Below are 26202 nucleotides of genomic sequence, written 5' to 3'. Positions count from 1 at the left end.
AGAATAAATTATGAAATATTCTTGAACATTGCCAAAGCAGGTACTCTTACCTACAAAAAGAACTGTGCCTCTTCCACATCACAGAAAATAATACTGGGCTTCTACATCTTGGCGTTGTCTTAAGTAACTGTGCAGGCGGGTTGTGTAGCTTGGAAGCAATTGCTCAAAATCCACTGTCAAATACTGTTGTGGCATTTTGGTTTGGCTTGTCTTTTTTTCAGACTAATATTAAATAATGGCTTGTTACCCTCATAGCTTGAAAAAGAGTGGTGAATCCTTTTTTTTTTTTTTTTTTTTTTTTTAAGAATTTGGGCTTATCCAAAATTAAAGCTGATGACTCTTTCTGTATATATTAGTGAATACTGCATAAAAATTGAGCTAAAATAAAGTTCAGAAATAATACATAAGAAGCAGTTGCTATTTAATTTTTGTGGACGGCTAAAACTTAGGACAGTGACATAAGAGAGAGGAAATCTAAAATCTTCACAATGGATCATTTATTTTTTACTTTTAAAAAATAATATTGTACTTTGTGTGGAAAACTTTTTTTTTTTCCATTGGGATTTCTTTCTGTTTCTGCTCTTTTTTCTTGTTATGCTGTCATTACATTTGACCTATATCTGGGCTTCTCAGCAGATTTCTTTTATTTCTTGATATCCCAAATCTCTTGAGTTTGCTTGCAAGAGAAGATTAACAAATGCATAGTATCACAGGAAGTTTGGTCGCTTTAGCCAACTTAGTTTCAACTTTTCATCATGCATCTTCTCTGTGCTGCTTTTGGTTATGCAGTTAGGGTAGCTTGTGTTACCCACCCCTTTCACTCCTGGCCTTTGAAGAAAGTTTTTATTTATTTATTTGTTTATTTTTTTATTTATTTTTAAGTCAATTCTCAGTTCTTCAGCAGAATTTGTGGATGCTATGTATTTTGTACAAAACCTGAGCTCTTCTAAAGGCTGAGGCTGTTTCTAGTCTTATTAAAAATTCTTAAATAGCTCATTAGCTAGGGAGACAGGGAAAACCAGTACTGTAAAACCAGTACCAGTGAAATGTACCTTTTGGAACAAACTTTATTTTTATTTATTGCTGTTTCTAGAAAAGGTAAGGTTTCTTATTCTTCTGACTGCAGCTAATGAGGATGATATTTCATTGGAAATAACTGAAGTGAGTTTTGTGTGCTTCCTTATACTACTGGCAAAATATGTCTGTCAGCAGTGTTTTCCAAGATAATTTTACTATTCATCTCCTCTAAATTAGCGTGTTCCTGCTGAATGCCTTTAAAACCAGACCAACCACAAGCTATGTAGGCTTCAGATTATCTGTGCTGCATTTTTTCTTCCTCAAAGAGCTATTGAAAGAGCGATATATAGAAATTCCTGTACTGGTTACAGCCACATGTGATGTAAAGCGTAGGATATTGGGGTTTGTTGCCTTTTCTAAATTTATTTATTATTTTCTTCAAAGGTAATCCTAGACGTTAGTCTAGGAGACATCTCTTTTTGGGGGTATGGTTCGATTTTCAAGCCAGTGCAGTTTTTGGTACATCAATCTTTTTGGTGGTGCGTATTACCATATTGGGGTTATTTCTGTCTGCTTACCTACAGCTTGTATTCTGTTTGTGGCTCAGGCCCAAAGCTTGGCTCAGTGCTGGGTTTTTAATGAATGTTTCTTTTATTTGGGCAATGTATTGGGTCACTACTGTGACACTATGAAGTGGAGACTGAATTGTGTGCTGGGAGACATTCTCCACCAGCCTCAATACCAGATGTTATCTAGTCAGAGGCTCTTTTCTGTTTTATATTTTATTGGTTTCTCCTGTGTTACAGGGTGCATTTTCATGTTGGTAAAGATTTTCAGTCTTGAGTCACTTTTAAAACTAGTTAATTGATGTGTTAGTACACTATATACACACTAAGTCTGCCTTTTTTTCCCCCAACACTGTCTTCAGTTCCTGCTATGCACCTTCATGTAGCGTGTTTGGGTATTTCTTGGTTTGCCTGTCCTGTATACGTTATCAGTGTTTCTGTGTACATGCTGATTTTGAGATAGACTGTGGACACATTTCTCAGTCTATTTTCTCACCGCTTTTAATTCATGCAGTCAAGTACTTGGTTATTGAAGTTGCACAACCAAAATAGTTAATTTGCTTTCTTTCAGGTCATCATACCATTGCGTTGGCCTTGCTCTTTCTGCTTACTTTCATTTTCTGCATGCTGTAGCAGCCTATAGTTGTGGGGGTTTAATTTGCTTTTCTTAATTTATTTTTTAAATGTTTTGCAAGCATAACAGCAGCTGAAGGAGGGTGTACCAGTGAGGCAATGCAGATGAATGGGACTGTGTAACTAGTCAAAGAGTAAGGCAGTATTTGTTGTCAGTGTACTAAAGCTTTGATGCTAATACAAGGTTTACTAATGGCCACAAGAATTAGGGAATGGGCTGTGAACATCTGAAGAAAGATATTTTGTTGGGCTGATGTATATTGGTAACTACAGTAAATGGTAACCAGTGGCAAATACATGCTGGTAATACACTTATGTTACTTTTAGACTCACTGTATGGGTAATAATTCTCTAGTTTAATACAATGTTTAAGTAGGGCCACTAAGTAGTCAAGGTAACTTGCAGTATTGTTCTGGAAACTGTGTGGAAATGGCTTCTTATGCTGATGTTTTATTGATTTGTTAGTTGAGTCCAAGGTTTCTTTAGTAAGTTATCAGTTTCTAGTGCAGTGCTCATCTAGGAGGGCGTTTATTTTACAAGATCAGAACAGACAGCTGGGAATATTAAACCTTCGTATCCAGCTCAAGGACAGAAATTAAATTGTTTTATTCTGGCCAGAATGCTGAATATTTGTCCTTAAAGAAAGCTCATGGTGGGCATCCCCCTTTCATTTATGAGCATATGTTTAGAACTTAAGATAGTGTATTATAAATGTTCATTTAAGTGGAAACGATTGCTGTTACCTTTTTTAATGTTCTGAGCTGTGGCACCCTTTTTACTTGAAGCTGCATGAATTTATTGAATTTAAATGTTTTAGCAGGTGTCAGACTCAACTTCACAAAACAAACCATCTTTGCTGAGTGGCCAATAAATATGATAATTTTCAAGTCAAGTGTTATTTCTCCTTACTTCTTCCCCCACTAAGGAATCAGATTGATGTTGAAAATTTCTTAACAGTCCTAATCGCACTGGCATATCTAAGATAACATAATTATTAATCTAAGAAGTAAATATTGGTAAAAATAATTAAAGCTTAGAAAAACAAATATGCCCAACCTCTTATATCATTCTCCTTTTCTTTTAAAGGATATTTTCTTGTCCTTTCGGAGGAAAGGATATGCATGCCGTATGCAATGGTCTGGAGTCAGTGAAGATCATTGCTTTTTGTAATGCAAATATCTTCTTTCTGGGAACTGACTTTGTGTTTTAAATTGCATTCTCTCTTCCTCGGGCCACTTATTCAAACCAGTTTGAAACGAATGTCCTGCTTCATGCCGGCAAACCTCAGGTTTTTTAAAATTACAGATGTGGAACTGTATTTACCTTCGGAGATGATAAAAGGGAGTTTGTCACTTGGAAATTATGATATGATGAAAGATGCTTTTCTGTAAACTTCTGAACAAATGAGCATGTACAATCTGCAAAAGCTTTGTTAATACATGCGCAAAGCGTAGCTTGACCTTACATAATATGGAAGAAACTTAGCCAGTAACATCCAGTTTAAAACAAAAAACCTATTAGTGGAGCTGATTTTTAAAAAAATTATTTAACTCTTCACAGGATAAGAAACTACTTGCATCAACACATGGATTAGCTAATTTATAGGTATTACAGATTTATTTTCTTTAGTGAAGAAACCTTGTCTCAAAAGCATACCTCTTGGGACAAAAATGCGTGTAGTTATTTATATATTGCAACATGTATTAATACAAACAGGACTCGTGTGGTCTGTTTTAAGTGTTAACAGATGCTGTGATTCCAACCAGCTGTTGTTCCTCTGCGGTGGGAATTACCAGCACCGGGTGACCTTTACAAATTGCTCCGATGTGACACATATTTCAATTACCTCTGATAAGATGTGTTGTAACAGGATCAGTGCCTTTACCATTATGGCTCAGTTTGAGTTATCCTGGGGAATATTTGTGGTACTGGTTCTCTCAGTAGGCTTTGTACAGGTTTGGATTTTTATTTCATTTAGCTGCTCATGTTTCTCACCTGGAGAACGTGTCTGAAGAAGAAATGAATAGGCTCCTTGGGATTGTATTGGATGTGGAGTATCTGTTCACCTGTGTCCACAAAGAGGAAGATGCAGACACCAAGCAAGTTTATTTCTACCTGTTCAAAGTAAGCTGAGCTTGTGTAGTATCTTCTCAGTTTTTTCACTCTCTCTCACGTAGCCTATTTCAGTGCCTTTCACGCATGTATTGACTTTATTTGGTGAGACTTTTTCTCGAGTGTGATGCTCTAGTGACTAACTGTGGGCTGGAATTTCTGGGACTTGCGATGTACCACATCTTACTCCAAAAGTCATCCAGATGATTGAGGAGCTGACCATGAGTCCCATCTATAAACTGCACAGCCTGCAGGGCTTCCCCTCTTCACTTGCACGTCAGGGAAACTCGGTTGACATAAATGCTAACTTTGCTGCCTACATTCGTTCAGAGAAGCCTCTTACATGCATTTCAAAGAAGATGAATTCACAGTGAAGTTTAGTAGCTATAAATTTAGATGATGAAGCAAGCAGGTATATAGCCAGGAGATTTGTCAGCACTGCAGTGTGTTGCGCACCTGTGACTTCCATTGACTCTATGTATGCAAATACGCTAATTTTGAAAAAAATTGTATATTCTCAACAGCTTTTGAGGAAGTGCATTTTACAGATGGGAAAACCTATAGTAGAAGGATCTTTGGAAAGTCCCCCATTTGAGAAACCTAGCATTGAACAGGTAAACAGTCAAAATGTGGGTTTGGTTCCTGTGCTTTTTTTTTTTTATTTGGTGGGGTTCTTTGGATTTTGTTTGTTTGTTCTGGGTTTTGGTGTTTGGGTTTTTGTTGTTGTAAATGTAGATAGACGCTGGTTTTGAAAACATGGCACTTCAGGCAGTTTGCAGATTGTTTCTGTGTGTTACTTGGGACAAAGCAGAGGATGGGAGGAGGCTGCTGCTGCTGCTTCTCCTTTAGTGTTGGTACAATAGTTACATTATTTGACTTTCCTCATCATTCATCTTATGCTTTCATGAAACCAACTTTTTCGTGGTTTTAGGAAATGAACTTAAAATACTAGTTTTATGTGTGGCAGTTCTAATATTTCTTTGTTTCAAGTGATGAAAAAATGCTGTTGAAGTTTTGAAATCCGGTATCAAAATGACACTTGTCTTGTAAATCAATGAAAATGTTACAATCCAATTCAGTGAGATCATAGGCTTCTCTTTCAAAGGTTACACAACAAAAACAAAAGCCAAACCCAAAGAATAACAGAGGCTTTTCTAACTCAGTGGATAAAGAACATATGACAAATTCAGATTTTGGTTAAGTAAGCTCCTGAGAATGCACTTTTGGCACGCAAGTGGACCCATTAGCTCCAGTGAGACACTGCAGAGGCTCACATACCTCACTGAAACAGGAGCTCAGTGTTTTGCCATCGGTAGATGAATGGGTGCTCTATTGTTACAAAGAATATTTTAAATGTGAAGACTGTCATGTGTAGTAATTATTTCCTTGTGACTCTCACTGGTAATTTAGGAAAATCAAAACACTTTATTGCTGAGTTTCTGGGAAGTCTTCACCTTAAGTTCTCCTTTGGTTTGAATATAAACAAAGAATAAGTGTTTGTAATCTCCACACACTCCTAGTCCTTAAAATATACTTTATAAAAAGGTTTTGTGCAGTATACTCTTTTGTCACGTTCTTCATACAGTTCGATTTCGTTAAGAGAGGGAAGCATAGAGATGAAAGGGTAATTCTTTATACAGTTTATTTTGAAATAATTTTCCCTTAAAATAAATCAATATTTAAAATTCTGGTTTTAGCTGTTCAACAGCTCAATCACACAAAATTATTTGCTGATCAGCCCTATTATAATTGATTTATAATACATATATATGTTGCAGCACTTTTAGTCACACATTTTAACTATCTTTGATTGTGTTTTTTTTTTTTAAGTGGACAGTGTATGAAGTGCAATGAGGGGATATACTTGTGAAATACTGGCACTTCTTGAAGAAATAATACGATGTGTCAATGCAAACTTAACTAGAAGTCCACAAGCCCGGCTCTACTGTTGAAAAGTAGCTGGAGAGGTTTATAGGTGATACTTGATTTACAGAGGAAATAAATCATGCGGCATGGTTACCAGCAAAATTGTGCATATGTGAGCATATAGAAGAAAACTTACTGGATCTTCCTCTGTTCCCTGACAAAATGTTTTACTTTGAGAAGCAAGGAAAGAGAATTTTCCTTCTCTCCCTTGAAGTCAGCTGATGGAAGTGAATAGAATAAAAACATCTGGATGTACCTGCTGCTGTGTACAGGGGATGCAGCTTGTGGCACTACATGAGTAGCTGAGGCAGGAGTTTATGCTCTCCGGTATTTGTTTTCTTTCCCATGTAATGCAAGTTCAGGGTTAATAAATGTAAAGTGAGGAATGTTTGAGGACGCTCCTACAAAAATTATGGCTAAATAATTAAACATAATTTTCTTCTGTTTTAAGGGTGTGAATAATTTTGTGCAGTACAAATTTAGCCACTTACCCTCAAAGGAAAGGCAAACGATAGTGGAACTGGCAAAAATGTTTCTGAACCGCATTAACTACTGGCACCTGGAGACACCTTCTCAGCGAAGACTAAGATCACCTAATGATGATATTGCGGGGTATAAAGTGAATTATACCAGGTAATGCTGCTTTTGCTTGTTACAAGTCTTGCTTGCCAATATGGTATGTACACGCTTCAGGAATACAGCAGGAGCTGTACACCAGAGCTGCACCACCATGGGAATTTTTGCAGTCGTGGAGTTTATGTGAGGACCTGAGGATTTTAGTGATGCTATGTCAAGAGTTTCACATGCGTCCTTGTGTCTTGAGAGGTGTGCTTTATCAGTGAAGAACAGGAAGGAGAGGTCGCAAATATCTGTATCTAACAATGCTTTTGCAAGTCCTGTGTTTGCAAAGTTGCTCTCAGTCTTAAGATTTGAGCATCATCTAAGATCCTTATTTCATGTACTAAAAATTTAGGTAATTTGTTATTCAACTTAAAAGAAAAAAAAAAAAAGAATGAAAATAAGCATTGTAAAGCATCACAGTTTGAAACCAAATCATGGAAGATTTGAAAAATCAAAATAATTTTGTAAGTGCTAAAAAAGCTAAATGGGGAATAGATATTATTAGGTTCCTTAAAATGATAGTTCTTGTTGTGACGTTTTAATATGTTGTCACAATTCAAAGGAATAAATCAGTGACTGGGGGAAGAAGAGCTAGGACAAAAAGCTGTGTCTTTTTTGATTTTGCTTTTCTCGTAACAATAGTGCAGCACCTTTTTCAGTTAGCACGACGACAGCAGTTAAGGTTCCTGCCAGTGCAGGCAACAGTTAACATGCCGTCTGTGAGCACAGGCAGCAGTTAGCTAAGGTCCCTTGTCAGCAGCCTGTTCCCAGGACCTGCCAGGGACACTTTTCCTGGCTGAGGATGAGCATCGCCTTCTGCTCACTTTCCTGGTGGCCTTTTCTCTAGCAAATCTCAGTTCCATGAAGGAGAACAGCAAACCCTGGTGTGAGCTGAGACCGTGGCTGATGACTGCAGACTTCGCTGTGTCTGTGTCCGACTGGGATGCTCTCAGATGACCTGTCACCTCAGATAACTCTACCTGTTATAAAGGACAGTTATTGATAATCCTTGGGGTTCCTAAGACCGTGTTTGGTGGGTCTTTGACCTCCATTTGTTAGTGATACAGATGTCGGCCAGGGTTGGTTGGAGTCAGCTTTTATTAGGAATCAATAGCTAGCAATTGGCTCTGGTTGGTGACTTTTGTTGTTAATCATTTTGTCACTTGTGGTTTCTCAAACCTTCCTGCCCGCAGTCCCTAAGGTTCCCTCTGACCCAAAGCGCTGCCTCTCGCCATCCAATCTCATCTGTCATTGTGAGCTTCACCCCTCCCTGGTGGTGTTCAAGGCACTGCTTGGGATGCTGAGGAAGCTGCTGTGCACCATGGGTGCACCTCGTGGCTTCTTGCAGTCACCAATTCAATTTGAAAACCAGGTGATTGGAGTGAAACTGTTTCAGTTCCGCATGCATCCTTGTATTTTGAAAGGTGTGCCTTATCAGCCAAGAAGGGGGAGTAGGGCTCTGCGAGCAACTGTATCTCACAACTCTTTTGCATCTCTTGCATTTGCAAGGATTGAGACACAAGAGCTTGGGAGAGCATTTTGAGACAGGCTGTACTTTGGATCTGGATGAGAAAATCTATGCAGGATCCAGCACAGCCTGTTTGCATCCAGTGCACAATATTTTTGTTGTTGGAGCTTTCATAACATAAAACGGTTGTTGTCTGATTCTGCTAAATCTGCACATACCATTGATTGTTCACTTACACACAGATACCCAAATCATATTTATAAATTTAACAGGTGTTGTGACCTACACGGTCAGTGTATGTCTGATTTACCTCTTCAGTACCATGATCCCTTTTCCAAGGAGAGGAACTCAACATGCTGCATTATCACATACACTCCTTAATGTGGAATTCTTTATGGAGGGAGTTACTGCTAAATGAAAGAGTATCAAGTCAGGGTGTAATGGGAAGAAGCCAGCTGGTGGGAGACCAGGATGGGAGCCCAGTCAGATTGGGATGGAGCTAGTTACATGTGTTACGCTTTTTGTGTCTATGTGGGGAAATGTAGAAGTTTAAAGAGGGGAAAATGGCCCAGGCTAGTAAGGGTCTTTGGAGCCGCACACAGGAGACCTGGGTGGCTGAATGAATGAGCTGTGGTGAGAATCCCTGACATCAACGTGAATTTTATGTGATCAATGATTATTGTCTGGAACAAGAGTGCTTTGTGGAAACTAGACCGCAGAGAAAAAGAATATATGGAGACTTAAAAGTACTTGGCTGTCATTTCTTTAAAAAACTGAGCAATATAAATGCTGCTTAACTCTGTCCAGACTTGATGTGGAACTGATTTATATGGTCATATAGGCTCAGCTGCGTTATAAATGATGTGGGTAGTGGGTTTATTGCATTAATTCAAATGTTAGATGGTGATAATTATCTGGCTTTTTTTCCCTTTACAGATGGCTTTGTTATTGCAATGTCCCTCAGTTCTGTGACAGTCTACCTCGGTATGAAACCACACAGGTTTTTGGTAGGACATTGCTTCGCTCTGTTTTTACTGTAATGAGGCGGCAACTGCTGGAGCAGGCCAGGCAAGAAAAAGACAAGCTTCCTCAAGAGAAACGAACACTAATCCTCACCCATTTTCCCAAGTAAGGGGTCACAACGTGCCTGCATTCAGGGTTAACTAGTAGTATGCCACTTTGGCATGGAAATGGAAAAATTACCTGTAGCTTAAAAGAATTTCTCCTTTTATTCAGCAACAAGTAGATCCTACAGCTTTCTTTTCTGACATAGCTTGAACTAATGTATTGTATGTACACAACCACTTGTTTTGCTTTGTCCTAGGGCTTTGCTTTATAAAAAGCTTTATTCATCTTACTTGCTTCCCGTTAAAATAGTGTATCACTTCAAAAATATCTTTATTTTGTCAGGGTGGCTTGGCTCTCTAACCCGTATTTTAAAAGTCTGTCCCTTCAAACAACACAGAACCTACAAGAGAGCTGGTGGCACTTTTGGTATGCAAGCCACCGCCTGGGGCTAGGGTTGGGTTAGTGCTCAGGGGAATGAAAAACAAGAGCTTTCCAAAGTTGGGTAGAGCCAGGATTTGTCCCTCCTACTATTATTAATAGTGCCTTTTACCACTCTGAAGAATTTAAACTCTCTCTGGGGTAGACTGTTATGGATACAGGAATGTTTGTGTATATCTGGGAATAGGATCATGATCTGGCCTTGAAAGAGGTATAAAAAAAGGATTTAACACCATGTTGATACAAGGAGCAGGTGTGGGGGGGAAGGAGGTGTGCATATGCCCCCTGATTCCCCTGCTTTTTACAGCCTCAATAAGTAATTTGAAAAGCATTATTATTCACTGAAGTTCCTTTTAATATTCTGCTGGGGAAAAAAAAAAGACAGACAAGCACTGTTTGCTGATGATCTGTGGGAAATATGAAAAATCTTTAAATCTTTTATGGGCTGTGCTTGTCTGAAGCATTTGTCTCTCTGCTGGTGTTACACAGGGTGAACCCTGCAGAGGAGCTGCGGCTCAGAGCACGGATGGTGCCTGGCATCAGTGCAGGGCTCCCGGCTGCTCCAGCTGCTCCTTCCTGGGCAAAGGCAGCACCCACAGGTTATGTCTGTAGGTACCTAGCAAACAGTTGCACGGGGTCTGAACACAGAGCCTCTGTGCTGCCTGTAGATGTAGCCAAGTAGCCTTGGCTGAAATTTAATTTGTGCTTCTGCTCCATCACAGGTGGGCAAGTAGCCGTCACAAATGTTATAGCTGTTATCAGCTGTGTAGATAGCAGCAAACACTACACAGTGCTGTGCTTAGTTATAAATGCCCTATATATAAAATACAGGAGTAGGACTTGATCCTGAAAATCCTTATCCTGTGCAAGAAAGTCTTACTCAACGGTCCTGTTGGTTTCAGCTGGCTGGTTTCTATACATACAGATGACTCCAGAGGGTAAAAATGTGCTGTGTCAACTTCTGGTCTGAAAACAGCTTTTGTGCAACATAGGATAAGCAGCTATCTTGCTTCTAAGAGGGAATTGATGTATTACCCCTGTGAAGGCAAGCGTGCTGGATAGTCTGATTTGTGGAATTTCTTTCGTATCTGATACTAGCAAGAGAGGTTTAAAATCATGCTGTTTCTGTAAGTGTACCAAAGTAAGATTAAAAATGTTAGGCAAGCACAAACATGCAGTTCAGTGTTACAGTAGGACACTTCAAGGAATGAAAATATCTTCCTAAGCGTGTTGTTAATAATTAACACTGGGATTTTGTAAATCTGTAAGAGGCAGAAAGCAAGTGCATCTGCAAAACACTGGTTGATCAAAATAGACATATTTTTTCATTTGTCATTGTATAACATGAGTACCTTGGCATCTGTCAACTCAGCTTTCTTACTAGTGCAGAGGTTTGTTCTGTAAAAGTAGTTTGTAACTGTTTCTGCATTTTCAAATAAGATACTGCTTATAATCAGAGATAAAATTTCATAGGTAAACCCACTCTACTGTGTTTTGTTTTTTTTTAAAGGAAATTGCCAACAGCATTTTCCTGAATCAGTAAATATTTTCAAATTAAAACAAGTTGCAAATGCTTAATCTGAAAAATAACCTGTTTTGAGCGATCCTATTAAGTTAAAATTTCACCTGGTTTTGTGCCTAGGTTTCTGTCGATGCTGGAAGAAGAAGTGTACAGCCAGAATTCTCCCATTTGGGATCAGGATTTCTTGTTGTCTAGTTCCCGAACTGGCCAGCTGGGAATCCAGACAGGTAATTTGCATTTAGTGATGGGTTAGAGAGCACCTGAACTTAGAGATGAACCTGTGCGAGTCATGAATTCTAAGGAATGAGACATAGAAATGCGGCTTTATACATAGCAGCCTGTACTGAAATCGGTCTGCCTCGAGTAGGGTGTCAGGTGTCTGACTCTCTGGTGCTTCCTCATATAAAGATCCCATTTTGGTGATGAAATCCATCTAATTGGAGGTACCAATGGAGCAGGCTGAGGCAAATCGTCTGAGTACTCAAGCCACTTGAGTGCACCCATTGTGGGCAGAGAACGGTCAGTGGGTAAATGGCTGCAGTGGGTCACCTGCTGGACAGTGGTCCCCTCGCATGTAAACCCATGCCTGTCCTCCATCTCCTTAGCAGCAGGGATGTAGGGACCTAGCATAGGAAAGCAAGAACCTTCTACATCAGATGTTCCATTGCCTTTACACATGCCTTTGATTTTGTTGGCTTTTTTTAGCTTTTCCTTGCTTTGTTTCTTATTGATGTGCCTCATCAGCTATTCTGCAGCTTTATTCACTTCTCCTCAGTTAGGGTACTGATCTAAGTCATCCCTAAAATTGCACGGAGACACTGATGATTTTCTTCCAGTTTCCCCTTCTCCTCCTCCTTCCTGTTCAAAACTATTTAAAATCCATTTATGCAGCTCAGGGGTTGACTTCAATTTTCAGCTATTTAATTCAGTATTTTTTAACAAATCCGTATTTGAAGCAATTGTGATTATCAGTTGACAAAAACATCGTGTCAGCCCTTTATCTGGTAATGATTTTCCTAGAGTAGCAGAGAAATTCCACTGTGACAGATACATACTTTTTTTATGAGGCATTCCTGGTCTGCACTATGAGCTGGTGAGTTACACCTTTGGCACAAGTTTATTGCAACTCTAAAGTTGTGTTGCTCTCAGTGTTCATTCTATCATGTACATTTCTGCAGTACTTCATTTTAATGTCTACCTCTTCAGCACTGGGTTCTTGGTATGAATGTGGTACAAAAGAGCTGTTGCTGGTGATTACACCGGGATAAAGGCATGCAAAGAGAAAGACTGCAGGTGTCCAGACTACAAGCTTTCACCTCAACTCCCTGCTCACCTGCCAAAAGTCTTCACACAAATGAAAACTGGATGATTTGGGATGAATGTTGGTGGTTTTTTTTTTAATATTCGAGAGGGAGATGTTAGTCTGTGGCCTTTTAGAATAATAGTTTCATGCTCTTGGCTGGTGCAACAGCTTCTCCCTTTATTGCATTTGATTTGTCCAACCAGCCTTTGAACACTGTTAAAGTGGATGGCTGAAGCTGAGTGATGAGATTTTGCTTTTCAATAGACCCCCAAAAAAGCCTTTTCATGAAGCTAAACACCAGCAGGCTTGGCAGGTATGTGAAGGAAGTTTGTTTTCTTAGCTTGTGCTCAGCACTGCAGAATAATAAAGCCTGCTATTTGCAGCCTCTGCCATCCAGCAGTAATACAGTGCCTCGTTAGGTAGAAGTTTAGAAAAATATGTTGAGATAAAGCTTTCATGCCTCTGCTTGTGAACTGGTGGCACTGCTCTGTTGCACGTTAGCTGGTACTTGTCAGGTGGTGGGTGTGAAGTTGGGTCCATCATTGTGACAGTCCTTCAGGGTTCTGTGTCCTGATATTTTTGTTTCTCTTTTATGCCTTTGCAGTTATCAGTCCTCCTCCTGTGGCAAGATCTGTTTCATACAGTGCAAGTCCTTCGTCTCTGGAGCAACCCAACAGTGGGAGTATGAGTCCTGCTTGCAAAATTTCTTCTGCCCTTGACCCAAACCTAGGTAACAGAGAGGGAGGCTTGCTTTTCACCTTCTGTTCATGTTATCAGTCAGTAGTTGTGGTGTACGGTGACCATTGCCTTCACTCTGCAGTAGTGAACTTGATGTGTTTTTGCTAAATGACATGCATGCTTATACTTTTCCCTACTATGGTGATGTTTAACTAGCATAAATGGCAACTGTATTTGAAAAAAAAATATTGTTTGAATTAAGTTAAAAAGTGGAAAGGTCTGCTGGTGTCAGAGGGTGTTGCAAAATACTTTACTTGGAGCACATGTATTATGAGCCATGAAAAAATGTTTCATTTAAATGAAGACAGAGTACAAGAGGCCATTGCATATTTTTTTTTTAAATCTTTTAAGGTGCTGAACTTGCATACAGTTGAGCAATAAAGAAAAGCACAAACACACCAACCAGGTTTAAATTTAAAACCTGAATAAGGTCAGGTTAAAAAAAAAAAAAAGTTTTTTGGGAAAAGTAGTTGTCAAATGCATAAAATCTCAAAAATAAATCCTTTCCCAAACACCTCAGGATTAATGAGCCTGTCAAGAAAATTTGTAGGTCAGACACATGATCGTGAGCTTATGTAAAGTGAGTCCTCAAGAAAGAAGAAAAAGCTAAATGAATTCTTAGCCTCAGTGCTCACTACAGAGGAACTTAAGGCAGCTCCTAAACTTCAGCTTTCTTTGAGGGACAGGTTGGGAAATGGTCTTAAAAGTGGGAATGAGTAGAAGATACTTTTTTTTAATTACAGATCAACAAAATGAGTAATAAGTAGTCACTAAATAAATTATCTTTTTTGAGTGTTTGAAAAGAAATATGGAATTGATGAACTAATCATTTTGTGCAGCTGAGCCATCATTGGGATTGCCCTTGGCACTACAGAATTGAAACACCACAGATGCAGAACCAGTTTTTAAAGGGGTTCTAAAAGAATTAATGAAATTGTAAGTCTCCTATTTCAGGCAGTTAGAAGAAACAATAATAAACTGATTAAGAATGGAATGACTAAATGCGTGAGTAATATCATGCATGGAAATTCAATGTACTTTTTTATCTGTGAAGGGCTTAGCGAGCATTTGGAAAGGGTTTTGTGTACCTGGATTTACAGAAAGGGGAAGGACTCCAATGTGAGTCCTTCCCATGGGCTGCAGTTCTTCATGAACTGTTCCAGCATGGGTCCCTTCCACAGGGTGCAGTCCTTCAGGAACAGACTACTCCAGTGTGGGTCCCCCAAAGGTCCACAAGTCCTACCAGAAAACCTGCTCTATCATGGGCTTCATATGGGTCACCATATTCCTTCGGGCACCCACCTGCTCCAGTGTGGGCTCCTCCATGGGCTGCAGGTGGGTACCTGCTCCACCATGGAGCTCCATGGGCTGCAGGGGGACAGCCTGCCTCACCGTGGTCTTCACCAGGGGCTTCAGGGGGGATCTGTGCTCCAGTACCTGGAGCACCTCCTGTCCTCCTGTACTGACCTGGGTGTCTGCAGGGTTGTTGTACATATTCTCACTCCTCCCTTCTGCTTGCGCAGGGGTTTTGGTTTTTTGTTTTGTTTTGGGGGTTTTTTAACCTTCTTAATGTTATATCCCAGAGGTGCTACCACCATCACTGTTGGGCTCAGCCTTGGCCAGTGGCAGGTCCATCTTGGAGCTGGCTGGCACTGGCTCCGCTGGACACAGGGGAAGCTTCGGGCATCTTCTCACAGAAGCTACCCCTGTAGCCCCCCTTCTACCAAAACCTTGCCACGCAAACCCAATACAATGGATTTTTCTAAGTCAAATATGTATGACATCTGACTGTATGTGCTGCTTAGCTTACAAAAAGGGTGAAATAATTCTATAATGGGTACTTAATTCCAGTGAATCTGAAATGGGATTTCATGTTACCTAGAAGTATTCGCTATAATTTTTGTATTGAGCACTGACCTTCCAAGAAAACAGCACAGAGGTTCACTGCAGAAAATGTTGAATCAAAAAGGAAAAGCGAATAGTTTCACTGTGAATTTGCAAACGCATAGGAGAAAGAGAAGTATATTCATCCTGCTTCATGCTAATATCCCAGTGCAAAGACAGAATTACAGCAGTGATAAATAAATGCATTCTGAACAATACTTCTCTTTCTCCTTTTCTATAGGGAATTAAAAAAAACACCCAAAACTTGACATACAAACTAGAGAATATAGCATAAGTCCTAGACTTCATAATGTAAGTCTGTAACAATTTCATTGTTTCTAATTTGTCCTGTTTTTTTTTTATAGGGGAAAAGAGAAAAAATAATGAACCCTATTCTCTGGAGGATTCCAAAAGACCAAGGATTGTAGGAGATATTCCTATTGAGTTAATCAATGAAGTAATGTCAACAATTACAGATCCTGCAGCAATGCTTGGGCCAGAGGTAAGAAATATATAGACCTGGTGTTGCAATGGTCTGTTTGTAAATGGTGTGATTTTAGTAAATATTCCACATCGACAGAGTATTGTAAGCTACGAGTCCACAAAACTTGCTATGCTGTCAATAAGAAAAATAGAGACGTTTGAAGAGTATGATTAGGTGAGAAAAAAATGCTGATGAAATGCATCATTAACGTGAATAGTTCTGATTATTTTTTTTGTACGCATTGTGTACTGTTTGCAAAGAGAATTGGAAACTAGTGATAGTAAAAAAAGTGGATTCCAGGTTATTTTGCAAGGTACTTCTGTTACACAACAGTTCCAGAGTATTATTAGTCATAGATGTAGTTCTTAAGGTAAATGGGGTTCAAATATTGCAGCAGAATGAAAGATCCAAAGTTAAAACCTCTGTTAGTGCAGAAGGGCTGATCTAAACAGTTATTTGCTCCATCTTCCACAGTTGCTCTTTTTTTCTGCTGGAAGAGAAAAACAAACAGAATTGCAGAATTATGCCATGTACAGAATTGCACAGTTTTGGTTTTTTTTTTGCTTTTTCTTTTTTGGCTGGCTTTTCGTCCTTCTGTTTCCTTCGCCAGGCTGTGTTTTGCCAGCAGCTCTTGTTTGCCAAGGTTTAGCTAGAGACTGCTGAAGATTTGGAACCCCACCTACATTTCTTACTCAGACTATATACTGTGACTGATGGCTCTGCGTATTACAAATGCTGTGCCAGTCTGGCTGTTGAGGCTGGCAGTGACTAGAAACACAGCAGCCAAACTTTGCTCTAAAAAGTAAACAGTATGTGCATGCAGAGATGTTTTGGCATTGTAAAGTGATCTGGAAAAAAAAGTTAAATAAATCGTCTGTATTGAAAAAATTAATCTCCTTTCAAATATATGGATGCATTCCTAGATACATAACAGCAAAATCAGTAGGCATTAAAATGTTCTTTTTAGGCTTTTATAATAGTGGCATAGATAGTGGAAAACACTACTAAAATGAAAAAAAATACAGCTTTGCCTGTACCACCATTAAAATACGTGATTTGCAGTATGTGTAGGCAAATCCACTGCTTTTGTCCAAGCTGGCTGGACTAAAGAAAATATGAAGACTTAGGGGCATAGGCTTCAACTGGATGAATGTGTCCCTCGAGAGTTTGAAACTTCTTGAGTCATAGCCATCGCTGTTGTTACCGAATCTTTCTGAAAAGAAGTTTGAATAAGCCTTTGTATGCTATAGTATAGACTTCCATCCAGCTTATTTGATGGTGTCACTTCTGCTAAAAAAGTTAATCATTGGTAGCTCTATTTTTGTAAAAAAGATGGCTTGGAAAAAAGAGGGGTGTGTGCTTAAGGCTGTTCCATCAGAGGATGTGAAATCTCGAAAACGTGACTTTGTTCCTCTTTTGTGTGGTGCAGACCAACTTCCTCTCGGCGCACTCAGCCCGGGACGAGGCGGCGAGGCTGGAGGAGCGCAGGGGGGTGATCGAGTTCCACGTAGTTGGCAACTCGCTGAACCAGAAGCCCAACAAGAAGATCATGATGTGGCTGGTTGGTTTGCAGAATGTGTTCTCCCATCAGCTGCCTCGAATGCCGAAGGAGTACATCACACGCTTGGTCTTTGATCCGTGAGTACTGCTGGAGAGGGGTTTAGGGGGTGAGACGAAGAGGGTGGTGCTGGTTGCCAGAGCAATGTAGGAAGGGACCAGCAGAGGTGGCGTGGAGGACAGCTCTGCCTGTGCTAACCTTTCCCCATCTTTTCAGGCTCCCATTAATTCCTGGGTAATCTAATTGGATTCTACCCAAATACTATCTCGGTGGCTGTATTAATGACAAGTGACTTCTTGTTGTGGGACTGTGGTGGGTTGACCCTGGCTGGACACCAAGTGCCCACCAAAGCCACTCTACCATTCCCCCCCCTCAGCTGGACGGAGGAGAGAAAATACAGCGAAAGGCTCATGGGTTAAGATATAAGGGCAGGGAGAGATCGCTCACCGAGTACCGTCATGGGCCAAACTGACTTGACTTGGGGAAATGATTTTATTACCAATCAAACCAGAGCAGGACAATGAGAAAATAAAAAATAAATCTTAAAACACCTTTCCCCTACTCCTGCTGTCTTCCTGGACTCAACTTCACTCCCCAGTTTCTCTCCCTCCTACCCCTGAGCAATGCAGGGGGCTGGGGTCAGTCCATCACAGGCTGTCCCTGCCGCCCCTTCCCCCTCAGGGGGAGGGTCCCCACACCCTGCCCCGCTCCAGTCTGCGGTCCCCCCCTTCCCCCCCAGACCCCTTCTTGAGGTGCTACCACCATCACTGATGGGCTCAGCCTTGGCCAGCAGTGGGTCTGTCTTGGAGCTGGGTGGCATTGGCTTTGTTGGACATAGGGGAAGCTTCTGGCATCTTCTCACAGAAGCCACTCCTGTAGCCCCCCTGCTACCAAAACCTTGCCACACAAACCCGATACAGGGCCGTGGGCCTGTGGGGAAGGCTTCTACCTATTTTGTATTTTTTAATGTTAGAACTGAAAGTCAGAAAGTAATTATGACGCTTATTAGTGGTTTCCAGGCCCATACTAACTTGCAGGCTGCTCCATCATCTTTGGAGATCTTGCACCAAATGGCAGCAGAGACTGAAGTTTTTTTGATGAGAAGAACTTGTGTGATTTATGAAGAACAGTGTTCAGCTTTGGGCCTTTCACTACAAGAAAGACTTTGAGGTGCTGGAGCGCATCCAGAGAAGGGCAGTGAAGCTGGTGAAGGGTCCAGAGAACAAGTCTTATGAGGAGCAGCTGAGGGAACTGGGGTTGTTCAGCCTGGAGAAAAGGAGGCTCAGGGGGGACCTTATTGCTCTCTACAACTACCTGAAAGGAGGTTGTAGGCAGGTGGGGGTCACTTTCTTCTCCTGAGTAACAAGAGATAGGACAAGAGGAGATGGCCTCAAGTTGTGCCAGGGTGGGGCTTAGCTTGGATATTAGGAAAAATTTCTTCACCAGAAGGGTTGCCAAGGATTGGAACAGGCTGCCCAGGGAAGTGGTTGAGTCTCCATCCCTGGAGGTATTTGAAAGGCATGTAGATGTGGCACTTCAGGATGTGGTTTCATGGCAGACTTGGCAATGCTAGGTTAATGGTTGGACTTCATGGTCTTAAAGGTCTTTTCAACCTAAACAATTCTACGTTTGTATAAACAGCAATGTTTAAGTCAGCATGGGAGAAATCACTCCTCATCCACCCAAGCACGTTGCTTTTCTCTTGATCAGTGCAAGCTTCTTGGCTTGCTTTGGGTGCAGCTTTACACTGCAAGCACTTGAAAAGAGACACACTGGTTGTAGCAGCATCCACAGTTTGCATGTGATCCTCCACCTAGCCCAGTGTCCTGACTGAATTGTGCCTCAGCTGCTCAAGCATGAAGGGAGGTTCTCCTCAGCAGTGTCCACTTTTCCAGCATTGCGTTTCTCACAGGGTCTGCTTCCTTTCAACAGTGTGTTCTCCCAAAATGTCTGCCTCTGAACAATCTGTCCCCGATAACAACCTAGGGCAGGGGTCCTCAAACTATGGCCTGCAGGCTGGATACGGCCCCCCAGGGTCCTCAGTCTGGCCCCAGGTATTTACAGACCCCCCCGCCCGCCCCCGCCGGGGGTTGAGGGGGAAACCAAGCAGCCGCAGATGGCTGCCTGCCACTGCATCCGTGCGCCGGCCCCCTGGTTAAAAAGTTTGAGGACCCCTGGGCTAGGGTTTTACTGCACTGACTGCAGCATTTCGCAGTGGAGGGGGCAGGCTCATTGCTTTGTGCCAACAGAGACCTTGAGGAGCTCAGACTGAGCTGATCGCAGCCAACTGTGCAGCCTGGTTTGTGGAAGAACCTGTCTCCACCACCAGCGATATCAGTGCCTGTCTTTGTGCCCAGTGTTATATTATAGCTGCAGCGGTTAGGAAAACATTTCTGGAACCATTCCCTCTGCGTTCAGGCTTGCTGGCATTCCCTCAGCCATATTCTCTCGGTGCCAGCAAACACTGCTGCTGCTGGGGCTGTGCCAGCCCTGAAGCACAAGCAGCCCAGTGCTGGGGGCTGTTGGACGGGGGCTCGGTCTGTGGGCACAAGAGACTGATCCTGGGGCCTTCCCCTGGGTTGTTCAGGGAGGAACAGCACTTGTCTGGTGAGGGCCAGCACCAGCCCACTCTCTTTTACCTCTCCTGTGTGGGGGTAAGAGGTGCTCAGCTGGGAGAGAGAGCCAGCGCCGGGATCCTGTCTGAGTTTAGGAGCCGGAGCAGCATTATGGTCTCAAGCAGGGGCTACTGGCTGAGAAAGCCACCTTCCCTCGTAACCAAATAGCAAAGCAAATTTCTGAAGCAGTGGTGCTGAGTCATGGCTTTCCCCCATACTTCCTACTGGGAAAGACTCTTCTAGCAGGTTGAGAGGAACTGCTGGTAGTTAAGTGCTCTTCAATATAGATATGTGTCTGGAGAGCAGTCTGTGCTTGAGGAGGAGGTCCGGATATTGCAACAGCTAGGAAATGCCCTCCTCTGTGTGCCTGAGGCAAACATTGACCCGAAGGGAGCGAAGCACATCGCCTGGGCAGCTCAGGGTACCCCAGCGTCTGCTGTGAGTCTCCAGGGACACACACACTGGAGACTCGTGCTAAACAGTCGGTACCCCCAAACCTGCATCAAATGTGAGATACTGGAGTCTGACAGTTCTCTTACCAAATCTCTTTTTTTTCCCAGTTATTACCTTACTTACTATCGCCTTTAATGTTCTTATTTCCCAAACGGCCATCCTTACTGAATCTTGTTACTTAAACAATTCAGACATGAGTAAACAAAATTAAAAGCTCAAACTACTGCATTTGTGTTGTCATTCCACAAACAAAAAGCACTAAAATAAGTACAAGAAAAAGAAGAATATATAAAATGTATAAAATCTCCTTCAATGGTAGCACATAAAACATAACTACTCTTCAGACCACTGTTTATGGCCAGGGCTCACTTTTCGCACTAACCTTTCCCCCAAAAACGATGTCTTCTGTAAATTTACTGTATTTATACGATACCATGTATTGAATAATCTAGAAAATGGGTGCAGTGTCAATCTTTCCAGACCTTGAGGGTTACACTAAAATTTTAGTCCTTGACACAGGAGTTCAGATTGCACCTTGTTACGGTTTCCTGGCAGTCAGTGTAAGAGCAACAGAAATAGGTACTTATTCTGGTCTTGATTCCACTAAGAGAGTGTCATTAGAAATAACAAATATCATTTCTTGCATCATCAGCTGCATTTGAAACTGGTAGCTTAGCTATAGAGAGTGCATGCAAGGAAACAGGAATCCGTTAGAGAGGACTTACTGTCCTGTAACTCCATTAATCTCTAATGTAGTCAGGGTAAAATCATCCTGAGAACTGTGCAATGGCATAACTGTCAGCAATAGACTCAATGAAAGCAATACAACTCTTTATTTATTGGGCATTACCCTAGTATCTAGGAGTACTTGGTGAGGCCAGGACCTTGCTGCGTGCATGATTAATTTTACGGTAAATTCAAAGCATGGTGTTAGAATAGCAACTCTTCTATAGATATAAGCAGCTAACTTAACAGAGGCATATACAATTGCATTAGCATTGTGGAAAAAAGCGAGTCAAGTTTCTGAAAAAAGGTAGGTAACGGCATTTGATGTACTATGTGCTTGAATTAAAGTGACTGTTGTTTTTGTCTACTCAGGAAACACAAGACCCTTGCATTAATAAAAGATGGTCGTGTTATTGGTGGTATCTGCTTCCGCATGTTCCCCTCCCAAGGATTTACGGAGATTGTTTTCTGTGCTGTGACTTCCAATGAGCAAGTCAAGGTAAAAATAATGCTCAACTAGAGTTTATTAAATGTACTTGAGTCCCATTTTCTACTGCACATGCTCCTAATTTTGTTACCCACATTGAATATATTGCGGAGTTGCCAAACAAAAATAGAGTTTGAAAGATACAGTGATTCAGAATGTAATACACAAAACCTAAACAAATGTGCAGATTTAGAATTGTCAGCGTAATAGTAGGATTACTTGTAGTTAAAGAAATAAAATCTTTCTCAATACAACAACAGGGGCCAGTAGTCTCCCATTCTTGGACTGTTCACTCCTCTGTCTCCAGCAGTTGCCTCTCTGTGTAGTGTAACACCTCGTGGTTAGACTTGAAACAAGTATTGCTTGTGTGTGACTGTAATTTGTGTTCAATCACTTCGTCATGGTTACATGACTACAATCAAATATCTATCTATAAATTAGATATAGTTTTGCATCTCAAAATAAGCGCATGGTCTATTCTATACACTCTATTTTTGAGTTAATTTCACAAAATGTTCTCCGAGTGTTGAGAATTAGCAGCTGTGTTGAAAAAATGTAGATCACTACGAATACAGGAGATCCCTTCTGCTTTCCCTGGGACTACAGTAGATCTAACTGTGACTTTGGGGATTTTGCCTATAGATGGTGCTGTAGCTTCATGTTTTTCAGTTGAAACTGCAAGAGCCGAGGGGTGGGTTAATTCAGAGTTTGTAGCAGTTGAGCATGCAGAAATTGTGTGCCTTGTTTTGAAGGGAAGACCTCTGGGTGTGGAAGGATAACAGAGCAGGATTAAAAGCCTGTGACAGCTGTTTGTACTTGGAATAGATTTGATTTTATTCAGCTCTGGTGTTAGAGGAACGTTGCCTTACACTTAGCAGTGGTCTGTCATAGAAGTATCCGAGGCATTTTAGCAAATGCAAAAAATAATGGAATATGCTTAAGTTATATCTATTCTAAGCTTGACTAGTTGATAAAAGGGGTGTTTTAATTCCACTAAAACAACCTACTGCACTACACTGCCAAAGTTAGGCTGCCAAAGGTGTGTTGTGATTCTCCAGGAATAACCTTTCAGAATATAATAGAGCAAATAAATCTGACCAATCAGAGAGCCTTCGAGGCTGCATATGCACACATAATGCACAATTTATTCTGCTACCCTCTGGGTGCCTTGCTGAATCAGTTGACTCTGTCTGAAAATTTACCTTCCCGTGTTCCTGTCTGAGTAAGGCGACCCCTAGCAGCAGGTAACTGAGAAAAAAAGAAATGTTCACACATGGATGAGCTGCCTACTCTTGGGAAAAATAAATTCCTATTTTAATTGAGATTGTGGCTGGATTAAGAAATATGGGTACTGCTTTCCTTTATATGTGATATCTAAAAGTTGGGTTGGTTTTGAGATAGTTTGATCCCATTTTACAAAATTCTTTTAAATTTTACTGTACATGGCTTAGTTTCCTTTTAGGATTGTTAGACTTTTGGCAAGTGTTTGTGAGAATAAATGAATCCTGTGAAGATTATAAAAATAATAGGTCAGCAAAAAATGATTGAAGTAATTGCCATCATAATTGCTGGAATTTCTTTCAGACACAAAGCTGACGCTTTTTGTCGGAGATTAGGTTCTTGAGAATTACTGGGGTGAGTTGCAGTGTTTCAGGTGTAAATAAAGGCAGTCTTTCAAATGCTGTCCCTTTCTCCCTGCTGATGAGAAGGGAAGTGAGGAGCTTGGCTAGTTAGTGTGCATTGGCTAGTCTGCATTTAAGGAAAATATTTTTCATTAAAAATTTCGGTTCAGAGTTTTTGTCCTCTTCAAAGAATTTGAGAACTCAGATTTGCAATTAGAAAGTCTCTTCATTATCTTGAGCGCTTCTGAGTGTGAAGAAATGCTATACCACTTAACATGTTGCCAGTTGTCAAACCACTTCTGTATATTTGATGCTGTGCCTGATGTGTGCCACTTGAACAAGTGAACATACAGCTTTAAGAGCCTCCTCAAATTCAGAAGTACTTATCTTTACACATATGAGGGGTCTCAATTTCAAATATGAGGTCTGAATGCCAGATGTGCCAAACACTAGCTGGAAAGGAAGGACACAAATTTTATACCTACATTAGCAGGACTTTAAAGAAAACGTGTCACTTCTACATTTTTTGTATTAAGCTTCAGCACTTACCTAACTTGCTTTTATCTGGCTATTTCCATGTTTGGGGCTATTAAATTGTGACTTGAATCAAAAGTATGTATTTTCTGATTTATTTTTCTGGCTTATGTACGTAAGTGAAAATTTCCCCGGTTTTCAAGAACAAAGTACCCAGAAGGATTCCGTATGTATTTCTGTAAGTGTCCAGTTAGTCTCCATGATGTTAGAATTGGAATGTATGCAGAAGCAACACATTATTATGGGCTTTCCTGTCTGTTTCACATTTTTTCATCTCACGGCAGAAGAGGAAGACTATAGCTTACTTGTGAATAAATGGAACTTCTTGTTTACTTTGGGGTTGAATGAAAATGAAAATTATTCCTGTGGGCAGTCAGAAGGCATAGCTATTTATTTGATTGTGGACTCAATAATTTTCTGCTGCTTATTATGGTAATAACTGTTTCACTATACCCTCTTATGCCCTGTGATAAATTCAGATGAAAAAATCTTTGAGGCAAAGGCTGTTTCTGCTACAGGTGCACAGAACACAGTGAAACAGGGGATGCATCTCAGAATGGTGTTCCTCCTTTTTTGAAGTTTCCAAGTGATACGGCTAAGAAAGGGTGCTCTATTATTAAAATATACGTAGTTTTGCTATTGGTGAAATATGTGACCATTAATAGTTGATATCTAACTTAAAAGGAAAAAAATAACGTCTGCACCTTCAATTACAGCTTCCAGGACAATGTACCTCTGTAGAGCCATGCTTTTACCCCTACAGAGTCTAGGTTTTGGTCTCCTTTAGATTAAAAGTGAATCAGACACAAGAAAATGTGGTATTTTGTGTTCCCTGTTGGGCCACAAAGATAGCCTTACAAGGCTGAAAATGGTTTTATCTTGAGGCTGCTTCACCAAGTATAGTTAGGAGAAAATCTTTAAAACAGGATCTAGAGGAAAGACTGCATTTTGAAAAACAGTCTGTAATAACCCTTAGTCCACAGTTTCTAATGTGTGCAGTCCCCAAAGGCTTTGCAACGGCTTTCTCCTCGTACGTTTCACACAGGGTTATGGGACTCACCTAATGAACCATCTGAAGGAGTACCACATCAAACACAACATTCTCAACTTTCTCACGTACGCAGATGAATACGCTATCGGCTACTTCAAAAAACAAGTAAGTCAATGTAAGAAGTTCCTTGATGCAAGAAGTTAACACCTAGCAGTGATGAACTAAAAAGCTAGATCTGACAAAGCAGTTGGATAAAATGCATAGTGCAATTTTATGTGTGTATTTTTTATCTACAAACGTGCTCTGTGTTCATCTTGTGTAATGGTATTAGCTTATAATGCATTTTACTTCGATGGAATCACCTGAATATAGGTGTGCAGCCTAGCAAATGTAAAAACCAGTCGAATATGGGTTGGCTGCTGCTTCATTCATTCACTGCGTTCACTGATTCTGTAAGAGGCGTAAGAAAAGCCCAGACATACCTGTGGCAGACTCGAAATTACCTGACCTGTGCTCACAGCTCCTCCTGATTTGAAGCGTGAGGTTCAGGTTCAGGAAGGATTGTGATGTCTAATCTGTCAAAATAGATTTGGTAGATTAAACAGGTATCAACTATCTGGTCAGATGGCAGAGTGAAGATGGAGTCAGACTATTCTCAGACATGCACAGCAATAGGACTACAGGCGACAGAAATTGGATCGTGAGAAATTGCAACTAGATAGAAGTTGTTTTTTTTTTTTTTCTTCCTGTCCTAAGGGTGGTGAAATACTGGAAAATGTTGCCCAGAGAGGTTGTGGAATCTGTCCTTGGCAGTCTTCAAGACTGGACATGGCCTTGAGCAACCAGACCTGATGAGACCTGCTCTGAGCAGGGAGTGGGCTAGGTGACCTCCTTAAGTCTATTCCCAACTGCAGCTGTTCTGTGATTTTGTATATAAAACTGATACAATTTGCTCTTCACACATTCAAAATGAATAAAAGCGGGGCTTGTGACGCGGCTGTGCAGACAGACCCTTTTTGTGTCTGAAATGTCCCTTCCTCAGTTTGAAGGTGCCCAGTCTCCATGTAAGTCTGAAGCCACTGATGGTAAATTGAGGCAGAAGTCCTGGTTTGGTTTCTGCATTTTACTGAGGCTGTAACCTCTGTAACAGAAGAATAAAATGCAGCCAAAAGGGAGAGTCCTATGCTGCTTTTTATTGTCTTGGCTAATTCTTTTGTGGTTTTGTTTTTCAGTTAACTTTTGAACTGTATGAAGACTGTGGTATAACTTTGGAAAAAAATATTGTGTTTTCTTGTTATAAAGTTACTGTATTTCATTGACTTCAGAGCAATTTTGGTTGACTGATGACTACAAGACTAGCATCCTTTAATATTAAAATAGCAAATATTTTGAAAAATCCAGAAAATTTATACACAGTAAAAATCTTTTTTGACCAT

General features: G+C 40.7%; 1 protein-coding gene across 5 annotated transcripts in view; it reads left to right on the top strand.

Moving 5' to 3' along the window:
- KAT2B (lysine acetyltransferase 2B) overlaps positions 1 to 26202 on the top strand; it is a 45051-nt gene that overhangs the window by 9228 nt on the left and 9621 nt on the right. For all 5 annotated transcript variants that reach the window (XR_013927959.1, XM_080386421.1, XM_080386422.1 and 2 more), the window contains exons 3-12: positions 4195 to 4340; positions 4853 to 4942; positions 6706 to 6887; positions 9280 to 9471; positions 11492 to 11598; positions 13279 to 13404; positions 15662 to 15798; positions 17210 to 17418; positions 21505 to 21631; positions 24821 to 24931. Coding sequence is in view for 4 of the 5 variants with exons in the window: in XM_080386421.1 (XP_080242547.1) it covers positions 4195 to 4340; positions 4853 to 4942; positions 6706 to 6887; positions 9280 to 9471; positions 11492 to 11598; positions 13279 to 13404; positions 15662 to 15798; positions 17210 to 17418; positions 21505 to 21631; positions 24821 to 24931 (1427 nt within the window). In the remaining variant the exon portion in view is untranslated. The remainder of the gene's footprint in view (positions 1 to 4194; positions 4341 to 4852; positions 4943 to 6705; positions 6888 to 9279; positions 9472 to 11491; positions 11599 to 13278; positions 13405 to 15661; positions 15799 to 17209; positions 17419 to 21504; positions 21632 to 24820; positions 24932 to 26202) is intronic.

The sequence above is a fragment of the Falco punctatus genome (assembly GCF_963210335.1).
Source record: "Falco punctatus genome assembly, chromosome: 4".
Taxonomy (NCBI): domain Eukaryota; kingdom Metazoa; phylum Chordata; class Aves; order Falconiformes; family Falconidae; genus Falco; species Falco punctatus.
The sequence above is the reverse complement of the archived record's forward strand: the minus strand, read 5'-3'. Positions and strand labels throughout refer to the sequence as shown.